Source organism: Macaca mulatta, chromosome 7 (assembly GCF_049350105.2).
Source record: "Macaca mulatta isolate MMU2019108-1 chromosome 7, T2T-MMU8v2.0, whole genome shotgun sequence".
Lineage (NCBI taxonomy): Eukaryota > Metazoa > Chordata > Mammalia > Primates > Cercopithecidae > Macaca > Macaca mulatta.
The window spans coordinates 35990025-36008784 of NC_133412.1; the positions used below are offsets into that span (position 1 = coordinate 35990025).

The window sequence follows — 18760 nt, forward strand, 5'->3', positions numbered from 1 at the left end:
TCTTTGGGGGAAAAAAAAGATTGACACCTATTAAGATATTTGGAAATTACTGTTGGAAGCAATATGTGAAAAATACAATTATATTACAAGAAATAAATAAAAGTGGAAAAAAATAATATTCTTAAACTACACTCAAGTAGATAACAGAAGAAGGAAACGAGAGACAGGCACAGTAACCAAAGTCAAAACAGGCAGAACAAATACAGTAGAGGGCACTGATAGGAAGTAGAAAGCAATGGAGAAAGTATAATTACAATATGATAGAAAGGAAAAAATATTCTGGCAGATTACTCTTTTCCTCTCCTTCCTTCCTCAAAAGGTTTTACTTGATTTTGATAAAACATTCTAGAAAAGTATTCCAATATTTCATTAAGTATTTATGAAAAGCCTGCTGCACAGAAAAATTATACCTGGAATTAAAGGAGCAAAAGAAACAGAAACTATATCTGGAGAACTTACATACCCTGACAGGGGAGGTAACCTTGCAAAAAAAGGTTAAATTACTAAGGAAATTACAAAGCAAGACACAAACCAGGTAAATAATAATTTTGTCAGCAGAAAGAAAAGAAAGCAAAGGAATGCATATTCCTACTTATGAAGGAGAATGATAGCTTAGAGCTTGAAAAGAAAGGTAGAGTTTGAAATACCAGGAGTTAAAACTGGAAAAGGAATCAAATAGAGATGAATGAAAATACAGGCAAGTAGCACCGATAAGCTTATGATTTAACAAGTAGCTAAAAATCATAAATGCATCCTACCTAGAATACGTATGCTATTTTCTATAGTAATCTAGCAGCAGAGATAATGAGCAGTTGGACAGATGAAGTACAGAAACTGTTAGAGCTGATGGAGCAAAAAGTCAAAATGGTTAATGCTTGTCAGTGTATTACTAGAGGTGAGAATAAAATCATTGACGATAAATTCCTGTCTATGCAAAGGAAAACTTACGTAGGAAGAAGCTGCCGAGTTAGGAAAGTAGGCAAAAATTGAGAGACTAGTCTAATTACAGTCAAAAAATAATAAATGGGTATTTAAGAGCTATATAAATTAGAGAAATGTATTTCTGTGGTACTTCAAAGAAGCATTTCCAGTAACTGGATAACTGTGGATATACGGACAATATAATTAAAAGGTAAAGTCTAAATACATTTTCTATTCTTAAAACAGAAAAATATTATCATATAAAGATGGCAGAGAACAAAATCCATGATAAAGTTGGACTCTTAAGGTCAAGTCATTACTTTAAGATTCTAAAAAGAAATACTCAATGGACTTAAAAATTACAAAAATACCTAAAATATTCCTTAAATACTACACAAATACCCACATTGAAATTTACATAAGAAGTAATGATGCTCTTCTACCTTCAGTAGGCCACACACACAAAGGTATTAGCATTACACAGACTGGCTGATGTCAAAATATACAATTTCCAGTTCAGTCAGATTTGGTTGACTCACACAGTTCAAACAGAATTAGTTGTGTCATATCAACGAAGTAGTACCGGCAATGGATTGACAAGGAAATTGCCTCATTACATATATCTACTATTCCTTAAATAGCAATTGCTAGTAAAAACTATGTTCTAGCCTGATTAGTAACTCAGGAAAGACAACAGCTAATGCTTCATTTGTCTCCACATAGTTTTAACTATTATATGCCTTTTGAAAAAGGCTACTTGATAAAATTTAAGTACTTACTAATATCATCTTCATGATAAATGACAGAGTGAAATGGCAGAGTTCGGTCTTTAATATATCTCTCTGCTGGCTCAACATAAAATGTGCCACCACGAGTCTGGATGAATCCTTCAAATCTTCCATCAATAACAGACCCATGGCTAAAACTTCCTTCTTCACCTATTAATGAAAGCAACAAATTCTTGACAATTTAATTTGCACATGAATGTTAAATTTGTTCATATATATGTGTATATACGTGTGTGTGTGTGTATATATACACATGCATACATATATACACATATATATGGTTAATTCCTGAATATAAATTTACCATGGAAATTTTCACATAAAATATATCAAGCAGAATGTGAAATGTGAACAGCAACTGGTATTTAGTTAAAACATATACAACTACTAATAACAGCAATGAAAAATAGAGTATCTGCCTTGTTACCAACCACATTCCTTGCATCTAGCTCAGTGCCTAGCATGTATGCAATAGTCATCAACAACTGTAAATTGGCCCGGCACAGTGTGGTTCACACCTATAATCCCAGCACTCTGGGGGTCCGAGGCGGCCAGATCACTCAAGATCAGGAGTTCAAGACCAGCCTAGCTAACACAGTGAAACCCTGTCTCTACTAAAAACACAGAAAACATTAGCTGGGCCTGGTGGCACATGCCTGTAAGTCCAGCTACTAAGGAGGCTGGGGCAGAAGAATCACTTGAACCCTGGAGGTGGAGGTTGCTGTGAGGTGACATGGCACCACTGAACTGCAGCCTGAGTGACAAGAGCAAGACCTTGTCTCAAAACAAAACAAAACAAAACAAAACAAACAAAACAATTAATAGTTAAATTAATTTAAACTTAAAAGAAAGCAAGCAAACCTACTGATAAAATACACACTTTCAGAATAAAGACATCCAAAGCATCTTTTGAAAATTTTGCTACAGGTACCACAAGGAAAAAACCTCCTTTCCCATCCGATATATTGCAAATGGGCCAGGCCTTTTGGCTTCTGCGCTATGCTTAGGGGTTTTGTGTTTTGTTTTGTTTTGTTTTGCTTTTGAGACAAGGTTTTGCTCTGTCACCCAGGCTGGAGTGCAGTGACACAAGCTCATGGCTCTGTGCAGCCTCAACCTCCTGGGCTCAGGCACTCCTCCCACCTCTGCCTCCCTAGTAGCTGGAACTACAGGCGTGCATCACCATCTCCAGCTAATTTTTGTATTTTTGATAGAGACAGGGCCTTGCTATGCTTCCCAGGCTTGTCTGGAACTCCTGGGCTCAAACAATCCACCTGCCTCGGCCTCCTAAAGTGCTGGGATTACAGGCGTGAGGCACCATGCCCAGCCTATAAATACACTTTTAAACAGAACAGTGACAAATATTTCAGAGGAACTTTGAACAAAACTATACCAATAGTACTTTTAAAGATATAGGACAAAAATTTGTAATACTATCCCATCAATTATACTTCTCCAGTGAAAGGAAATAATAGGAAAAAAGGTACTTTTCGTTTTTAATATAATCACAATGAAAAGGTGAGCACCAAAATCAAATGACATAAAGGGTGAAAGTAGAGGGAGAGGGCTTTAAACCTTGAATTTACCCATTACAATTCTCTCATTAAAATAAAAATCAGGCCTTCCACAATTTCTAAGTTGTAGAATAACATTAATTAGTTGCCTTTGCATTAATCATAGACTGGAGGTAAAAGCCCAAGACACTGGTATTTTAAGTATTTTTTTTTTTTAAATAAAGAAACAGGGGCTCTGTCTATCGCTTGGGCTATAGTGCAGTGGCACAATCATAGCTCACTGTAGCCTCAACCTCCTGGGCTCAGCAATCATCCCACTTCAGCCTCCCATCTAACTGAAACTACGGGTTTGCCACCACAACTAATTTTTTTTACGTTTTTTAGAGAAAAGGTCTCACTATATTGCCCAGGCTGGTCGCAAACTCCAGGTCTTAAGCAATCCTCCTGCCTCAGACTCCCAAAGCACTGGGATTACAGGTGTGAGTGCTACCATGCCTGACCTAAATAACATGATTTTTATCTGCAAACTCATTTACAGCCTTGTACTTTTCTTGATCTCATCACCTAGCAAAAAAGGGCAGGAACTACTAAGTTATTTGCCCAGCAAGATAAATAATCAAGAAGATAATAGAACACTAAGGTTTGACATTGAAAATCTACTGATGAAAAATGCTTTATTTTGGTTACAGAATTGTAAGAGTACAAAAAAGCTAAAGAATTTATTAGGTTTATTCTACAATAGAAATGCCTCATCTGGCACAATCAAAAAATGAGAAAAAATTCTTTAAGCACTTAATTTTTCATGTTATTATTTTCAGTAGAAACCACTCACGTAGAAATAATCTCAAACAGTTCAACACCGTCTTAACTGAGAATCATCTTGAATACTTATTAATATACAGTTACAAAACAATGACATTTTGCCTCTCTTCAACGCCCCCAGAAGATTTTCATTTTTTAAGCTTTTTTATGATTTCTATAATTGTTCTGTTCTTTCAACACTACTAGTAGATGTAACTTTCTATTGGGTTAAGTGTGCCACTGACGCTCCCCAATATGCACTTTTAATTTGATGCAGTAAGAAAAATTTGTTAGAACTGTGAATAAAGCAAATAGATTCTGAGGAAGAAGGGCCTTGGGAGGACTTTCCTACAGATAACTTTGTTACATTATCTTTGGCTAAGATAATCTTTACTGCTTCCTTTTAGATTTTTCCTGTTTTCTTATAAAACACAGCAAAGTTACTATTAATTTCTTACTTGGAAAATCAGAAAATTATAGAAGTCATTAAAATTTTTTAAAATTCTAATAGTTTAAAGGTACTGAGTCAAAATTTCATACCTTTCAGAAGCCAGATATTTCATAATTCACTATTAAACATACATGTAAAGATAGGTTCAAACATTACTTCATTTCTCAAAGACCCTTCATGATGACTTCAATCTCCTCTGGATTTATAACCTTTTCTGAAATATCTGCTTACACTTCAAAATAAGTATCTTTGTGTAGAAAAAAAAAATGAAAGAAAAGGGTTCTGTTAGGTCCAACTTACCATAAATATGTCCAGTGTAAATATGAGAGGTATCATAATCAAGTACTTTATTTGATGTTTCTACTTTAAATTCATCACTGAAAAGGGAAGTGTCCCTCTTCATTCGTAGGTTGAAATGTCTGTAAAATGGGATGGGAAGGGGGAAAAACTGAAATTAAAAAGATCCAAATTTTAAACAATTATTTTTTATTTTTAAAAGTCTACAAAATGTGGACTGTTATGAAATTTGTCTATTTGTGAAATATGCTGACTGACCAAGATTTTTAAATAAACATTCTGCTCTAAAAGTCAACTTAGTAGCTGTGGTAGGACTCTAATAAGATAAATTAAACAGTAACTGTCTAGGATATTAAAAACAAATGCCTATAGAGTGATTCTCACATAGTAAAACAAGATATTCAAAGAGCAACTGAGTTACTTGGAGACTAAAACAGGCTTCCTGACCCAATTACTATTATTTACCACTGCCTGTCTTCTCTCTCTAGTAATTCTGTAGCTTTGCTATTCTCCCCTACTTTCTACAAGTCAAATAAGAAAGTATATACGAAAGCAGCAATATATATTGGGTATTTAACATCTCTTCTCAGAAAGACAAGTGTGTATGCTTTGTTTTACCCTGGGGCTTCTAACTGTTGCAAATAACATAAATCTTCCTAAATTCAATTTGGGAACCCCGAAAGACCAGGATAATGGCTGAAATCAGAGGAATTTTACTCCTCTACATAAAAAAAGGGAAAGATCAAAATACTGAAGTAAAATTAATTGAAGATACGACAAAAATCTAGAATTTAGAATCAAATTGGAATCAAATCTTAAGCCTAGAATTTACTAGCTCAGACTCCTGTCTGTGAAATAAAGGTAATAAATTCTATATATCTTGTAAAATTACTTTAAATATTAGAGATTATAATGTATATAAAGTCATAACACAGTACCTGGCACATTGGAGATATATGATAAAATGGCAACAAATTAGCTAACATTACTCAACTCTTAAAAGTGTATCAAGTCTTTTACAATTGCTATAGAAGTCTGAACATAATGGAATTTCTACTCAATTTTTTTGACAATTACAACAAAATATTATGTTCTTTTTTTACATATATATGTTTCCCAGAGTACTATAAGAACCTTGTTTTTTTTAATAATAAAAATTTGTAACACATTAAGTTGTATGGGGAAACATACAGTCACTTCACACATTTGTGACATGAATAAATTTGTACAATATGGCGGGAAAACGGGTTAAAAAAAATCCAAATTACAAATGCACATAGCCTTTGATACAAGAATTCCACTTCTAGAAATTTATCTTATATATACTTGCACATAAGTGAAATTACTTCCATACTACAAAGAATGTGGCATAAGAAATATAAAGTCGAGCCAAGTGCAGTGGCTCACGACTGTAATCCCAGAACTTTGGGAGGCTGAGGCGGGTGGATCACCTGAGATCAGGAGTTCAAGACCAGCCTGGCCAACATGATGAAACCCTGTCTCTACTAAGAATACAAAATTTAGCCAGGCATGGTGGCTTGCACCTCCAGTTCCAGCTACTGGGGAGGCTGAGGCAGGAGAACTGCTTGAACCTGGGAGGGGTAGGTTGCAGTGAGCCAAGATCATACCACTGCATTCCAGCCTGGGTGACAAAGTGAGGCTCTGTCTCAAAAAAAAAAAAAAAAAGAGAGAGAGAAAGAAATATAAAGTCGTCCCTCAGTATCCACGGGGGATTGGTTACAAGACCCCCAAGGATACCAAATTCTACAAATACTCAAGTCCCTTATACAAAATGGTACAGTATTTGTATATACACATCCTCCTATATATTTTAAATCATCTCAAAATTACTCATAATACCTCATACAGTGTATATTCTATGTAAATAGTTCTTATACTGTATTGTTTAGGGAATAATGACAAAGAAGAAATTCTGTACATGTTCAGTACAGATGCTACCATGTGAATTATTTTCAATCCAAGGTTGACTGAATCCACAGACGCAGAGGGCCAAATCTATTTGAGCTTTGTCCCCAGTTCCTGGCACAGAGCTACTAAAACCCTTGGAATATCCTCAGTGATAGGTGTCTCTTCACTCTTATTCATAATGAGTCTATTTCACTCACATCTGAGTTTATGCTAATGCAGTGGCTTAGAGTGGGTCCCCTAGGTGACCTTGGAATACAGCTGGTCACCAGAAAGATCAAATTATAAGAGCACTGGAATTTCAGCCCTAGCCACTGACTCCACCCCAGAAAGTAAGGTGGGAAAGACAGGAGATTAAACTACAGAAACTCTTAAACAATGAGATCTGATCAGTTTCCAGGGCTGGTGAACACCCTGAGTTGATTGGAGAGTAGTGCACCAAGAGAGCACATAGAAACTGCGCTGCCTCCCACATTCCCATGCACCTCTTCCATTTAGCTGATCGTGAGTTGTATCCTTTATAATAAAATCAGCAAGAGTAAGTAAACTGTTTTCCTGAGTTCCGTCAGCCAGGTTAACAAATTAGCTAACCTTAGGAGGAGGCTGAGGGAACCCCCAATTTATAGCAGGTGGTCAGAAATACAGGTGGCCCAGGACTTACAAATGGTGTCTGAAGTGGAAAGCAGTGTTGTAGGAATGGGCCCTTAAGCTGTTGGGTCTGCACTAGCTCCAGATATTTACTGTGAGAACTGAATTACACTGAATTGTTGAACACCAACTTGGTGTCCGGAGAATCAGAGAACTGGGTGCTGGTGCTGGAAAATATCCCAGAAGGATTATTCACGTTAGCACTGTTTGAAACAGTAAATGATTAATAAAAACAGAACTAGTTAATTTACTTATGGTACATAATCATATTTATGGGTATATCCATATAACTGTATACTACAAAGTTGAAAAAAATATAAAATATTTACACGTAATCAAATCATAGATCTCTAAGTAATATTAAGTAAAAAAAAAAAAAAGAAAGAAAGAAAAGAAAGAAAGGCCGGGCGTGGTGGCTCATGCCTGTAAACCCAGCACTTTGGGAGGCCGAGGCATGAAGTTAGGAGATCAAGACCATCCTGGCTAAAACAGTGAAACCCCGTCTCTACCAAAAATACGAAAAATTAGCTGAGTGTGGTGGCGGGCGCCTGTAGTCCCAGCTACTTGGGAGGCTAAGGCAGGAGAATGGCGTGAACCCAGGGGAGGCAGAGCTTGCAGTGAGCTGAGATCGTGCCACTGCACTCCAGCCTGGGCAACAGAGCGAGATTTCATCTCAAAAAAAAAAAAAAAAAAGGTACAAAAAAAAAGAAAGATACAGTTCTGTGTAGAGAATTTCTGAGGAAGATACACGTTATCAGAATGTGCATCAAATTTCTTGACAGATACACAATAAATTAATAACAATGGTTGTCCACAAGAATGGAAAGTGGGTGACTGGGAAATAAGAGAGGGGAGGATACCTCATTGTATATCTTTTGTGCCATTTAAATTTTAAAATATATGAACATATTTCTTATTCAAAAAATAAAATGTAAATTAAAATAACACCTTAAGACACAAAACAAAAACTACTGCTCTTTGGACAGATTAATCAATTCTGACTTTCAAACTACTAACTTGGAAATAAACAAAAAGTTTTGTTGCGTACAATGGTGGAGAAACCATTACTGGACTTGCCTATCAACCTGAAAAATACAACTTTTCAGTTATATAAATGAAACAACTGCTTTCAGACAACAGACAACAAGCAGTGAAGGACTATGATTTAAGAAAAAAGGAACATGCAACAATGAGAAAGAACTCCAGAAATCTGCACAGGTGTTCAACTGTAGTCTTTGGCTCAATACTATCATGGATGCATAAAGAGAGACTCTACAAAGGTGGGCCAAAAAATAACTATTGGCGAGCTGTTAGTTGACCAACTACTGGATCTTGCAAGAGACAGGGATACATCTAAGATCTGATCAAGCACAGAAGACAGACTTTGTTGTCATTTAATAGAGAACCCAGAAAAGCCACTCCCTGGAAATAGGAACAAACTATTCCTAGAATAAAAGCTACTTCAAACCTATCCTAACAAAGCTTAAAAACAAGGCTCAAAAGGGTCAAGCTGATCCACAACTTGCTCAACTATCTAACAAAACAAAACTCCATACTTTTTTTAAAAAAATACAAACAGTTAAACTGTGGTATATCCATACAATAGGATAGAATATAGTAATAAAAAGGAACAAACTATTGATAAACACAACAATCTGTACAAACTTCAAAAAAATAATGCTGAGTGGAAAAGTCAATCTCAAAAGATACTACCTGCATAATATGATTCATGCAACAATTATGAAATAATCTAATTATGGAAATGGAGAACCAATTAATGGTTGTTAAGGATTACAGACGGGGGAGGGGATGAACATGGCCATAAAGGGTAGCACAAAGGAGTCTGGTGATGCTACCACTGAGTATCTTTGATTGTAGGGATAATTACACAAGACTACCCATGAGACAAAATTGCACAGAATTACACACAGGCACACACACATGCACGTAAATGTAAAACTGATGAAGTCCACATAAACTCTAAGCATTGTACCAATATCATTCTTGGTTTTGATGTTGTAATATAGCTACACAAATTGTGAACACTGAGGGAGACTGGGGGAAAGATGTCCAGGACTTCCCAGTACAAACTCCTGTGAATCTACAATTATTTTTAAATTAAAAGTTTTTTAAAAATCCAGACACAGGTGGGCACAGTGGCTCACACCTGTAGTCCCAGTATTTTGTGAGGGCGAGGTGGTAAGGATCGCTTGAGCCCAGGAGTTTGCAGTAAGCCTGGGCAATGTAGCAAGACTCCATCTCTAATTTAAAACAACAACAACAACAAACAGACACTAAGTATTAATCAAAATGTGAAATATCCAATTAAAAACCACTAACTATAAAAAAAAAAAGACCAAAGAGAAAAAAACCAAACCACTAACTATAAAGAAATGTGACAAAGAAGAAAATTAGTCCAAAAAAAAAAAAACTCAGAATAAGAGATAATGGAATTAGCAGACAAGGATTTAGTGTCTTTATATTGTAAATATGTTAAAAGAACTATGGGGAAAATATAAGCATAATAAGGAGAAACCAGAAACTGTAGAATGAGGGCAGGGGAGGGACAGGGAAGGGAGGAGAGAGGGAAAGGGACGAGAGGGGAGGAAACTTCCAGAATTGGAAAATGTAATTTCTAAAGTGGAAAAAAAAATCATAAATATATCTCACTGGACTGACTTAAGAGGAGATGAGATACTGCAAGAAAGAATATCAGTGAACTTGAAGACAGGGGAACAAAAACTATCTAACTTGATGTTCAGAGAGACAAAGAGTTTAAAAAAAAAACAAAAACAAAAACCAGAGCCTCAGTAACCTATGAAACAGTAAATAAAGAGGGGAGAGGAGACAGGAAAAAAAAAAATTTGATGAAATGATAAAAAAAACTTCCAAATTGATAAAACTCTAAACACAAGTCTAAGAAGCTCAACAAACACCAAGAAAGATATACACAAAGAAAAACCCACAAGACACACCACAGTCACTGCTGAAAATCAGTGTTAAAGAGAAAATCTTAAAATCCATCAAAAAGAGACTGATTATATGCAGAATGACCGCTGATTTAACATTAGAAATAATGCAAGCAGGCCGGGTGTGGTGGCTCACGCCTGTAATCCTAGCACTTTGGGAGGCCAAGGCGGGCAGACTGCCTGAGCTCAGGAGTTCAAGACCAGCCTGGGCAACATGGTGAAAGCCCGTCTCCACTAAAATACAAAAAATTAGCCGGGCATGGTGGCATGCATCTGCAGTCCCAGCTACTTGGCAGGATGACGCAGAATTGCTTGAACCCAGGAGGCGGAGGTTGCAGTGAGCTGAGATCACGCCATTGCACTCCAACGTGGGCGACAGAGCAAGACTCTGTCTCCAAAATAATAATAATAATAATAATGCAAGCTAGAAATTATTGGAGTAACTTTTTTAATGCTGAAAGAAAAACAATGTCAATCCAAATTCTATACTCAAAAAAGATCATTCAAAAATACATTGTCAATGAAGAATGGAAAAGAAAACATCATAGTACTGTAGATATTAAGAGTAATAAAGTAATATTATGAGCATAATGAAAATAAATTCAATTGCTTAGATAAAATAAACTCCTTAAAAGGTACAAATTATGAAAACTATCACAAAATAAAGAAAATCTGAATAAGCCCCTTTCTACTGAATAAAATGAATTCACGATTTAAAGCCTTTCCACAAGGAAAATACCAGGGCCAGATGGTTCCCCTGATGTCCTATAAAACTATTTTAAGAAAAGAGGAGGGAAGAGTACTCAACTCATTTTATGTGACTCACATTACCCTAATCCTAAAACCAAAGACAGACCAAAAAAAAAAAAAAGACTGATATTCCTTATGAACATAAACACAAAAATTAGAAAACTGAACATAGTAATAAATAAAAAGGACAATACATCACAAGCAAAAGAAGTTTATTCCAGTAATAAGAGGCTGGTTTAACATTCTAAAATCATCAATGTAATTCAATACATGCAAAGGGGACAAAAGCCACAAAATCATCTCATTAGGTACAGAAAAAGCATCTAACAAATTTTAGCACCCATTCATGATAAAACTCTCAACAAACTAGGAAGAGACAGGAACTTCCTTAACCCGATAAAATGCATCTACAAACTCCAGTTAACATCATACTTACAAGTGAAAGACTGAATGCTTCTCCCCTAAGACTGGGAGTAAGGCAAAGATGTTCACACTTGCCACTTTTATGCAACTCTGTAACATTCAATATGATGTTACAGATACCATAACAAGCCAAGAAAAATAAATAAAAGAGACAGTTTGGAAATGGAGCAATAAAACGGCCTTTATTTACAGACAATATTATCTTCTATGTAGCAAATCCTAAGAAATCTACCCAAAATCTACTAGAATAAATGAGTTTAACACAAAGTAACATGATACGAGACTAACATACAAAAATAAAATAGTAGGGCTGGGGGTGGTGGCTCACACCTATAATCCCAGTACTTTGGAAGGCCAAGGCAGGAGGATCACTTGAGCCCATGAGTTTGAGAAAAGCCTAGGCAACATAGCAAGATCTTGTCTCTATGAAAAGTTTTAAAAATTAGCCAGGCATGGTGATGTGTGGCTGTAATCCCAGTTACTCAGGAGGCTGAGGTGGGAGGATCTCTTGAGCACAGGAGATCAGGGCTTCAGTGAGCTATGATCATGCCGCTGCACTCCAGCTTGGGCGACAGAGCAAGACTCTGTCTCAAAAAAAAAATAAAATAATATGTTGTGTATTAGCAGCAAACACTGTTAGATGAAATTTAAAAAACAATCTCATTTACAATAGCATTTTTATAGTACTTAAGAATCAAGATGTTCAATGCCTCTGGTGAAAACAACGAAACACTCTGAAGGAAACTAAAGACCATCTAAGTAAATGGAGAGAGACATCATGTCCATGAATGTGAAGACTCCACAGTATTAGAATGTCAACTGTACCCAAATTAATCTACAGATTCAACATAATCTCAATCAAAATCCCAGCAAGTTTTATTGTAGAAACTGAGAAGGAACTCTAAAATGTATATGGGAATGCAAAGGACCTAGAATAGCAAAACAATTCTGAAAAAAAAGATGACTGATACTATTAGATTACAAGGCATTATGCCAGTTATCAATTTCTTGCCTCCGGGTTCCTCCTAATCTACACTTCACTGCCTTCTTGGACCCTGTAAACATTTCTCTTTTTGCCAGCTAGTGATAAGCTTTGTCAACAGATGGCTCTGAAGTAGTACTTTTCTTTCTGGTTTCAGGGTGCTTCTGTTCCAGCTGCCAGAGACATGCAAGTGATACACCCTGTGGCGCTCACCCTTCAGCAAAATTTGTTGCCAGTTTTGACTGGTGGTTCCCTACCCACCAATACTGGCCTACCAAATGTGGACCAGCTCTGGCCCAGGGAAGAAGTTCTCTGATGAGCTGCCACATCCTTGCCAGTAATTTCTGAATCCCAACTTTAAAGAAAGGATCCCTATCCAAATTTGTCTCTTTGGTAAATGTCTCTCAGCTTTAGGGTATTTTTTAGAATTTTTTTTCCTTCATCCTCTTTTAGTTGCTAATCCCCAGAAATAGTAATTCTTTGTGTTTTTTTTTTACTGTATAAAAACAGCATATTCTTTATTTTGCATTCTTTAATTTCAGAACAAAATAAACAACAACAAAACATGATACACAACATCCAATTCTGCTGTCAAAGTAGGGAGGGAATAGGGTTTGACGCCCCTGTTTCCTGCCTTAGACACAAGGACTGGAGAGAAAAAATTACTAGACATGAGCAGAGAGAGCCAGGTGGGACAGGACCACTCAAAGCTGCAGTGGGAGCCATGGGGCACAAGGTTTCCAAGTATAAACTCTTAATCTACTTCTTCCCTGTGAGACACATTCTCATCGCCCCCAAGGGAGGTGGATCTCATCAGGAACAGCAACACTGAGTTCCTCTGTTGCCACCTCATCTTCATCAATAGCTAACCTAGCTTGATCATGCGGTAGATGCAGGTGGATGGGCCTGAGGATCCTCAAGGGAGAAGCCAGAAGCGAGCAGTGTGGTTTCAAACAGCAGCACCACTAGGTCACCGACAGCCTTGTTGTTCTTGTCTGCCTCAGCCTTCTGCTGCAGTGTCTCCACGATGGGGTGGTTGGGGTTGATCTCCAAGTGCTTTTTAGCCATTATACAACCCATGATAGAGTTGTCCCAAAGCGCCCGGGCTTTCATGATCCACTTCATATTGGCTATCTAGCCGTAGGTGCTGGTCACAATGTGGCAGGGTGAAGACACAAGTCTACTGGAGATTGTCACCTTCTCAACCTTATCTAAGATTTCTTTCACGAGCCTGCAGAGGTTCTCAAACTTTACCTTGTTCTCCTCCATTTTCTTCTTCTCCTCCTCATCCTCAGGTAGCTCCAGACCTTTCTTGGTAACTGAGACCAGGCTCTCCCCATCAAATTCCTTGAGCTGCTGCACACAGTACTCATCAATGGGCTCACTCATATATACTACCTCGAAGCCCTGCTTCCACACTTGCTCCACAAAAGCAGAGTTGGCCACCTGCTCTTTGCACTCACCAATGATGTCATCGATGGACTTCTGTGCCTCCTTCACGCAAGACACATATTCTGACAGAGATATCATCTCATCTCCAGACTGGGAAGTGTGAGACCATAGCAGTTCAGACAGGTGTCGCCAGTTAATGGAGTCCTCATGGATTCCAAGCCACGAGATTTTAGAGAATGCCTCATCTAATTTCTAGTTATTCTCCTTGTCTTCTGCCAGCCCAGAGAAGCTCAAGCCACTTCTTGTTCTTCTTTTTTTTGTTGTTTTTTTTTTTTTGAGACAGAGTCTTGCTCTATCACCCAGGCTGCAGTGCAGTGGGGCAATCTTGGCTCACTGCAACCTCCGCCTCCCAGGTTCAAGCAATTCTCCCGCCTCAGCCTCCCAAGTAGCCTCCCAAGTGCCACCAAGCCCAGCTAATTTTTGTATTTTTAGTAGAGATGGGGTTTCACCATGTTGACCGGGCTGGTCTTGAACTCCTGACCTCAGGATTCAATCTTGGGCTTTTCTTTGTCATCTTTATCTTCCTCTTCTTTCTCACCTTTCTCTTCCTCATCATCACTGATTTCCTTCTCTGGTTCCTTCTCCAAAAAAAGGGTGATGAGACAGCCTATAAACTGAGAGTGCTTCTTCACTACTTCTTTGACCCACCTCTCTTCTAAGTACTCTGTCTGACCTTCTTTAAGGTGAAGGATCACTTTGGTATCCCTGCCAATGGGCTCACCATGGTCAACAAGTAAATGAAGGAACTCCCAGCAGAAGATGCCCAGGAATACTGTTCTTCATCATTGTGCTTTTTGATGGCTACTTTCTCTGCCACCAGGTAGGCAGAATAAAAGCCAACACCAAATTGCCCAATCACGAAGATTTCCGCACCAGACTGAGAAGCCTCCATAAATGCTTTAGTACCAGACTTAGCAATGGTTCCCAAATTATTTATGAGATCAGCCTTGGTCATGCCAATGCCTGTGTCCACCAAAGTCAGAATGTAATCATGAGGGTTGGGGATGATGTCAATTTTCAGTTCTTTACCACCGTCCACCATGGAAGGGTCTGTCAGGCTCTCATAGCGAATCTTGTCTAAGCCATCAGAAGCATTAGAGATCAACTCCTGAAGGAAAATCTCCTTGTTGGAATAGAAGGTATTGATTACAAGAGACATGAGTTGGGCAATTCCTGCCTAAAAGGCAAAAGTCTCCACCTCCCCTTCTCCATGGTACACCTCAGGCATCTTGAAAGGAAAAGGCTTATATAAGTACTACAGAGCAAGGTGGGCTGGGTATCCAAAATGCACATGGCACCAAGGCTAAATGGCGGTGACTCAACAGCTAATTCTTTATACTAAAATTTCATTCTTCAAATTACTGTATGGATTCTGCCTCACAAATGCACCTTGCTTAGCACATGTACCATAAAGCTACAATAATCAAACAGTGGCATAAAAATATAGACACATCATTGAAATGGAAGACCTAAGAATATATAAATAGGTCTCAACATATATAGACCAAGGTAATTCAATGAAGAATGGATAGTTTTTTCAAAACGTGACGCTAAAAATTTGATATCCATGTGAAAAATATTACCCTTAACCCTTACCTCTATCATAAAGAAAAATTAACTTGAATTGCAATACAGACTTACATGTAAAACTATAACTGGAAACATCTAGAAGAAAACTGTCATGGCCTTGGTAGTCAATGCTATCTTAAGAAACAAAAGCAAAAACTATAAAAGAAAAAAATTTTTTCATTAAAAGGGCTTCTTAAAAATTTAAAACTTCCACCCACTGAGAAATAGTTAAAAAAAAAAAAAAAAAAAACAAGCCACAGTCTGGGAGAAAATATTCGCAATACATATGGTCTGACAAAGAACTTCTGTTCAGAATATCTTTTTTAAAACCTCTTACAAATCAATAATAAGACAATCATTCGAAGACAGTCAACAATGTGAAAAAACACTTCACAAAGAAGATATACAGGTGACAAGCATATGGAAACCTACATAACATCATTAGTCAACAGAGAAATGTGAATCAGAACTAGAATAATGTATTATTACATACCCTTTGCTAGAATAACATCTCCAAATATTAGTAGGATGTTGAGTACCTGGAACTCACACACTACTGATTGAAATGCAAAATCGCAACATCACTTTGGAAAACTGTTCAGCACTTTCTTACAAAGTCAAACATATAAAAACTGGGCTGGGCACAGTGGCTCATGCCTATAATCCCAGCGCTTTGGGAGGTCGAGACAGGCAGATCACTGAAGGTCAGGAGTTCAAGACCAGCCTGGCCAGCATGGTGAAACTCCTTCTCTACTAAACATACAACAATTAGCCAGGTGTGGTGGCAGGTGCCTGTAATCTCAGCGATTTGGGAGGCTAAGGCAAGAGAATTGCTTGAACCCGGGAGGAGGAGGTTGCAGTGAGCTGAGATCGCAACAAGACTCCCATTTCAAAACAAAAACAAACAAGGCCAGGCGTGTTGGCTCATGCCTGTAATCCCAGCACTTTGGGAGGCCGAGGAAGACTCCCTCTAAAAACAAACAAAAAGAAAAACCTTATGACCCAGCAATTCTACTCAAGAAAAAAGAAAACATAAAGCATATATCCACACAAATAACTGAACACAAATGTTCGCAGCAGCTTTATTTATAATAGCCAAAAACTGAACATAACCTAAATGTCTATCAACAAGTAAAGAGAAAGATGTATTTATATAATGGCAAACTACTCAGAAATTAAAAAAAGAAAACATGCCAACTACTGAAAATATGCACTTTTGTTAAGACACAAAAGAATGAAGAGTCTAATTCAATTGATACGTAATTCTGGAACAGTCAAAATCTATCTATAGCGATAGGAAGCAGATCAGTAGTTGCCTAGGGTGGAGACTAACAATAAAAAGTAATGAGGGAATTTTGTGATATGATGGAAATATTCTTTATCTTGATTTCAATGGCAGTTGTCTAAGTATATACATTTGTCAAACGTACCTCCAACTATATGCCTAACATGAATATATTTTATGTAAATAGGAGTCAGTAGCATATATTTACTAGCTTCAAAATATTGTGTCCATTCTTAAACATTGTCTATTTTCTCTTTTCCTTCATTTCATGTCAATCTTGGCACCCTTTTATTTTGAGGCTGTACTCACATTCCTCTTGCCAAAAAACTCCCAGGGATTCCCAGGTACCGTGACAAGGACTCCAGGCTTTCTCCTTAGAGCCTTAGGGACCCAAGCTACTGCTATAAGTAATCAACAAAGCCAAATACATCTTCTAAATGGGAACTTCACAAACTTAAAAATAGACTCTCCTGAACAAACAAGTATCCTGCCTCAATTTTTGCTGCCTATCATGTATTTTCATAAAATTATTTGTGAAAACTGATAGGAAATTCTGGGCCATATATTTGACTGTAAATACATAGATTCTATTTATAAAGGATCATACTATTTTGAAAAATCATTAATTTATCATATCTACATATTTACAGTTACTATAAAAACACTATCTCGCCTGTAATCCCAGCACTTTGGGAGGCCAAGGCGGGCGGATCACGAGGTCAGGAGATCGAGACCATCCTGGCTAATACGGTGAAACAGCGTCTCTACTAAAAATACAAATAAAATTAGCCAGGTGTGGTGGCGGGCGCCTGTAGTCCCAGCTTCTAGGGAGGCTGAGGCAGGAGAATGGCATGAACCCAGGAGGCGGTGGAGCTTACAGTGAGCGGAGATCACGCCACTGCACTCTAACCTGGGCGACAGAGTGAGACTCTGTCTCAAAAAAAGTAAAAAAAATAAGAAGATTTACTGTTCAGCAAAAGGGTACCCTGAAACCACTGTTAAGTGAAAGCACTAGTATTCTATACGGAATAAAAAAAAATTGAGGGCAAAAGCAACAAAAAGATATTTAATATAAGACCCGGCTGACAGAGCGAGACTCTGTCAAAAAAAAAAAAAAAAAGAAACATCCTGGCCGGGCACGGTGTTGGTGGTAATCCCCAACATTTTGGGAGGCCGAGGCAGATAGATCATTTCAGGTCAGGAGTTCAAGACCAGCCTGGCCAACATGGTGAAACCCTGTCTCTACTAAAAATACAAAAATTAGGCAGGGTGCAGTGGCTCACACTTGTAATTCCAGTACTTTAGGAGGCTGAGGCGGGTGGATCACCTGAGGTCAGGAGTTCAAGATAAGCCTGACCAACATGGTGAAATCTCATCTCTACTGAAAACACAAAATTAGCCGGGTGTGATGATACATGCCTGTAATCCCAGCTACTGCGGAGGCTGCGGCAGCATAATCGCTTGAACCCAGGAGGCGGAGGTTAAGGTGAGCCAAGATTGCACCACTGTACTGCACTCCAGCCTGGGCAACAAGAGTAAGACTCTACCTCAAAAATTAAAATAAAAATACAAAAATTAGCCAGGTGGTAGTGGTGCACACTACTCCCAGCACTTTGGGAGGTTGAAGCGGGAGAATCCTGAGTCTGGGAGGCAGAGGCTGCAGTGGGCTGAGATCGCGCCACTGCATTCCAGTCTGGGTGACAGTGAGACCCTATCTCAAAAACAACAACAACAAAAATTCTATGCTATGGATCCTACCTAAAGAAATATTTATATATCTATTAAGGTGTCTAAGTACAAGCTAGATAAACAACTTAGAAGGAAAACAGAAGTTAAGAACACTTGACGTAGGCCCCTTACAGTCTTAATATTGATTTTTTTTCTTTCTTTTTTTCTTTTCCCCCCCAAGACGGAGTCTCACTCTCTCTCACCCAGGCTGGAGTGCAATGGCACAATCTCAACTCACTGCAACCTCCGTCTCCCAGGT

General features: G+C 37.9%; 1 protein-coding gene and 1 pseudogene across 5 annotated transcripts in view; both read right to left on the bottom strand.

Moving 5' to 3' along the window:
- Positions 1 to 18760, bottom strand: part of ADAM10 (ADAM metallopeptidase domain 10) — a 153612-nt gene that overhangs the window by 83091 nt on the left and 51761 nt on the right. For 3 of the 4 annotated variants that reach the window (XM_077939493.1, XM_001097016.5, XM_028850986.2), the window contains 2 exons: positions 4773 to 4891; positions 1701 to 1859 (listed from right to left, as the gene is read on the bottom strand). In XM_077939493.1, coding sequence (XP_077795619.1) covers positions 1701 to 1859; positions 4773 to 4891 — 278 coding nt within the window. Of the gene's footprint in view, positions 1 to 1700; positions 1860 to 4772; positions 4973 to 16918; positions 16981 to 18760 lie in introns of those variants that run through there. The other variant, XM_077939494.1, reaches the window with a different exon arrangement.
- On the bottom strand, positions 12915 to 15272 carry LOC144329692 (heat shock protein HSP 90-beta pseudogene; annotated as a pseudogene). The gene is made up of 3 exons (XR_013395301.1): positions 14922 to 15272; positions 14414 to 14777; positions 12915 to 14144 (listed from the first exon to the last, which is right to left on the bottom strand). The product of XR_013395301.1 is annotated as a heat shock protein HSP 90-beta pseudogene (transcript).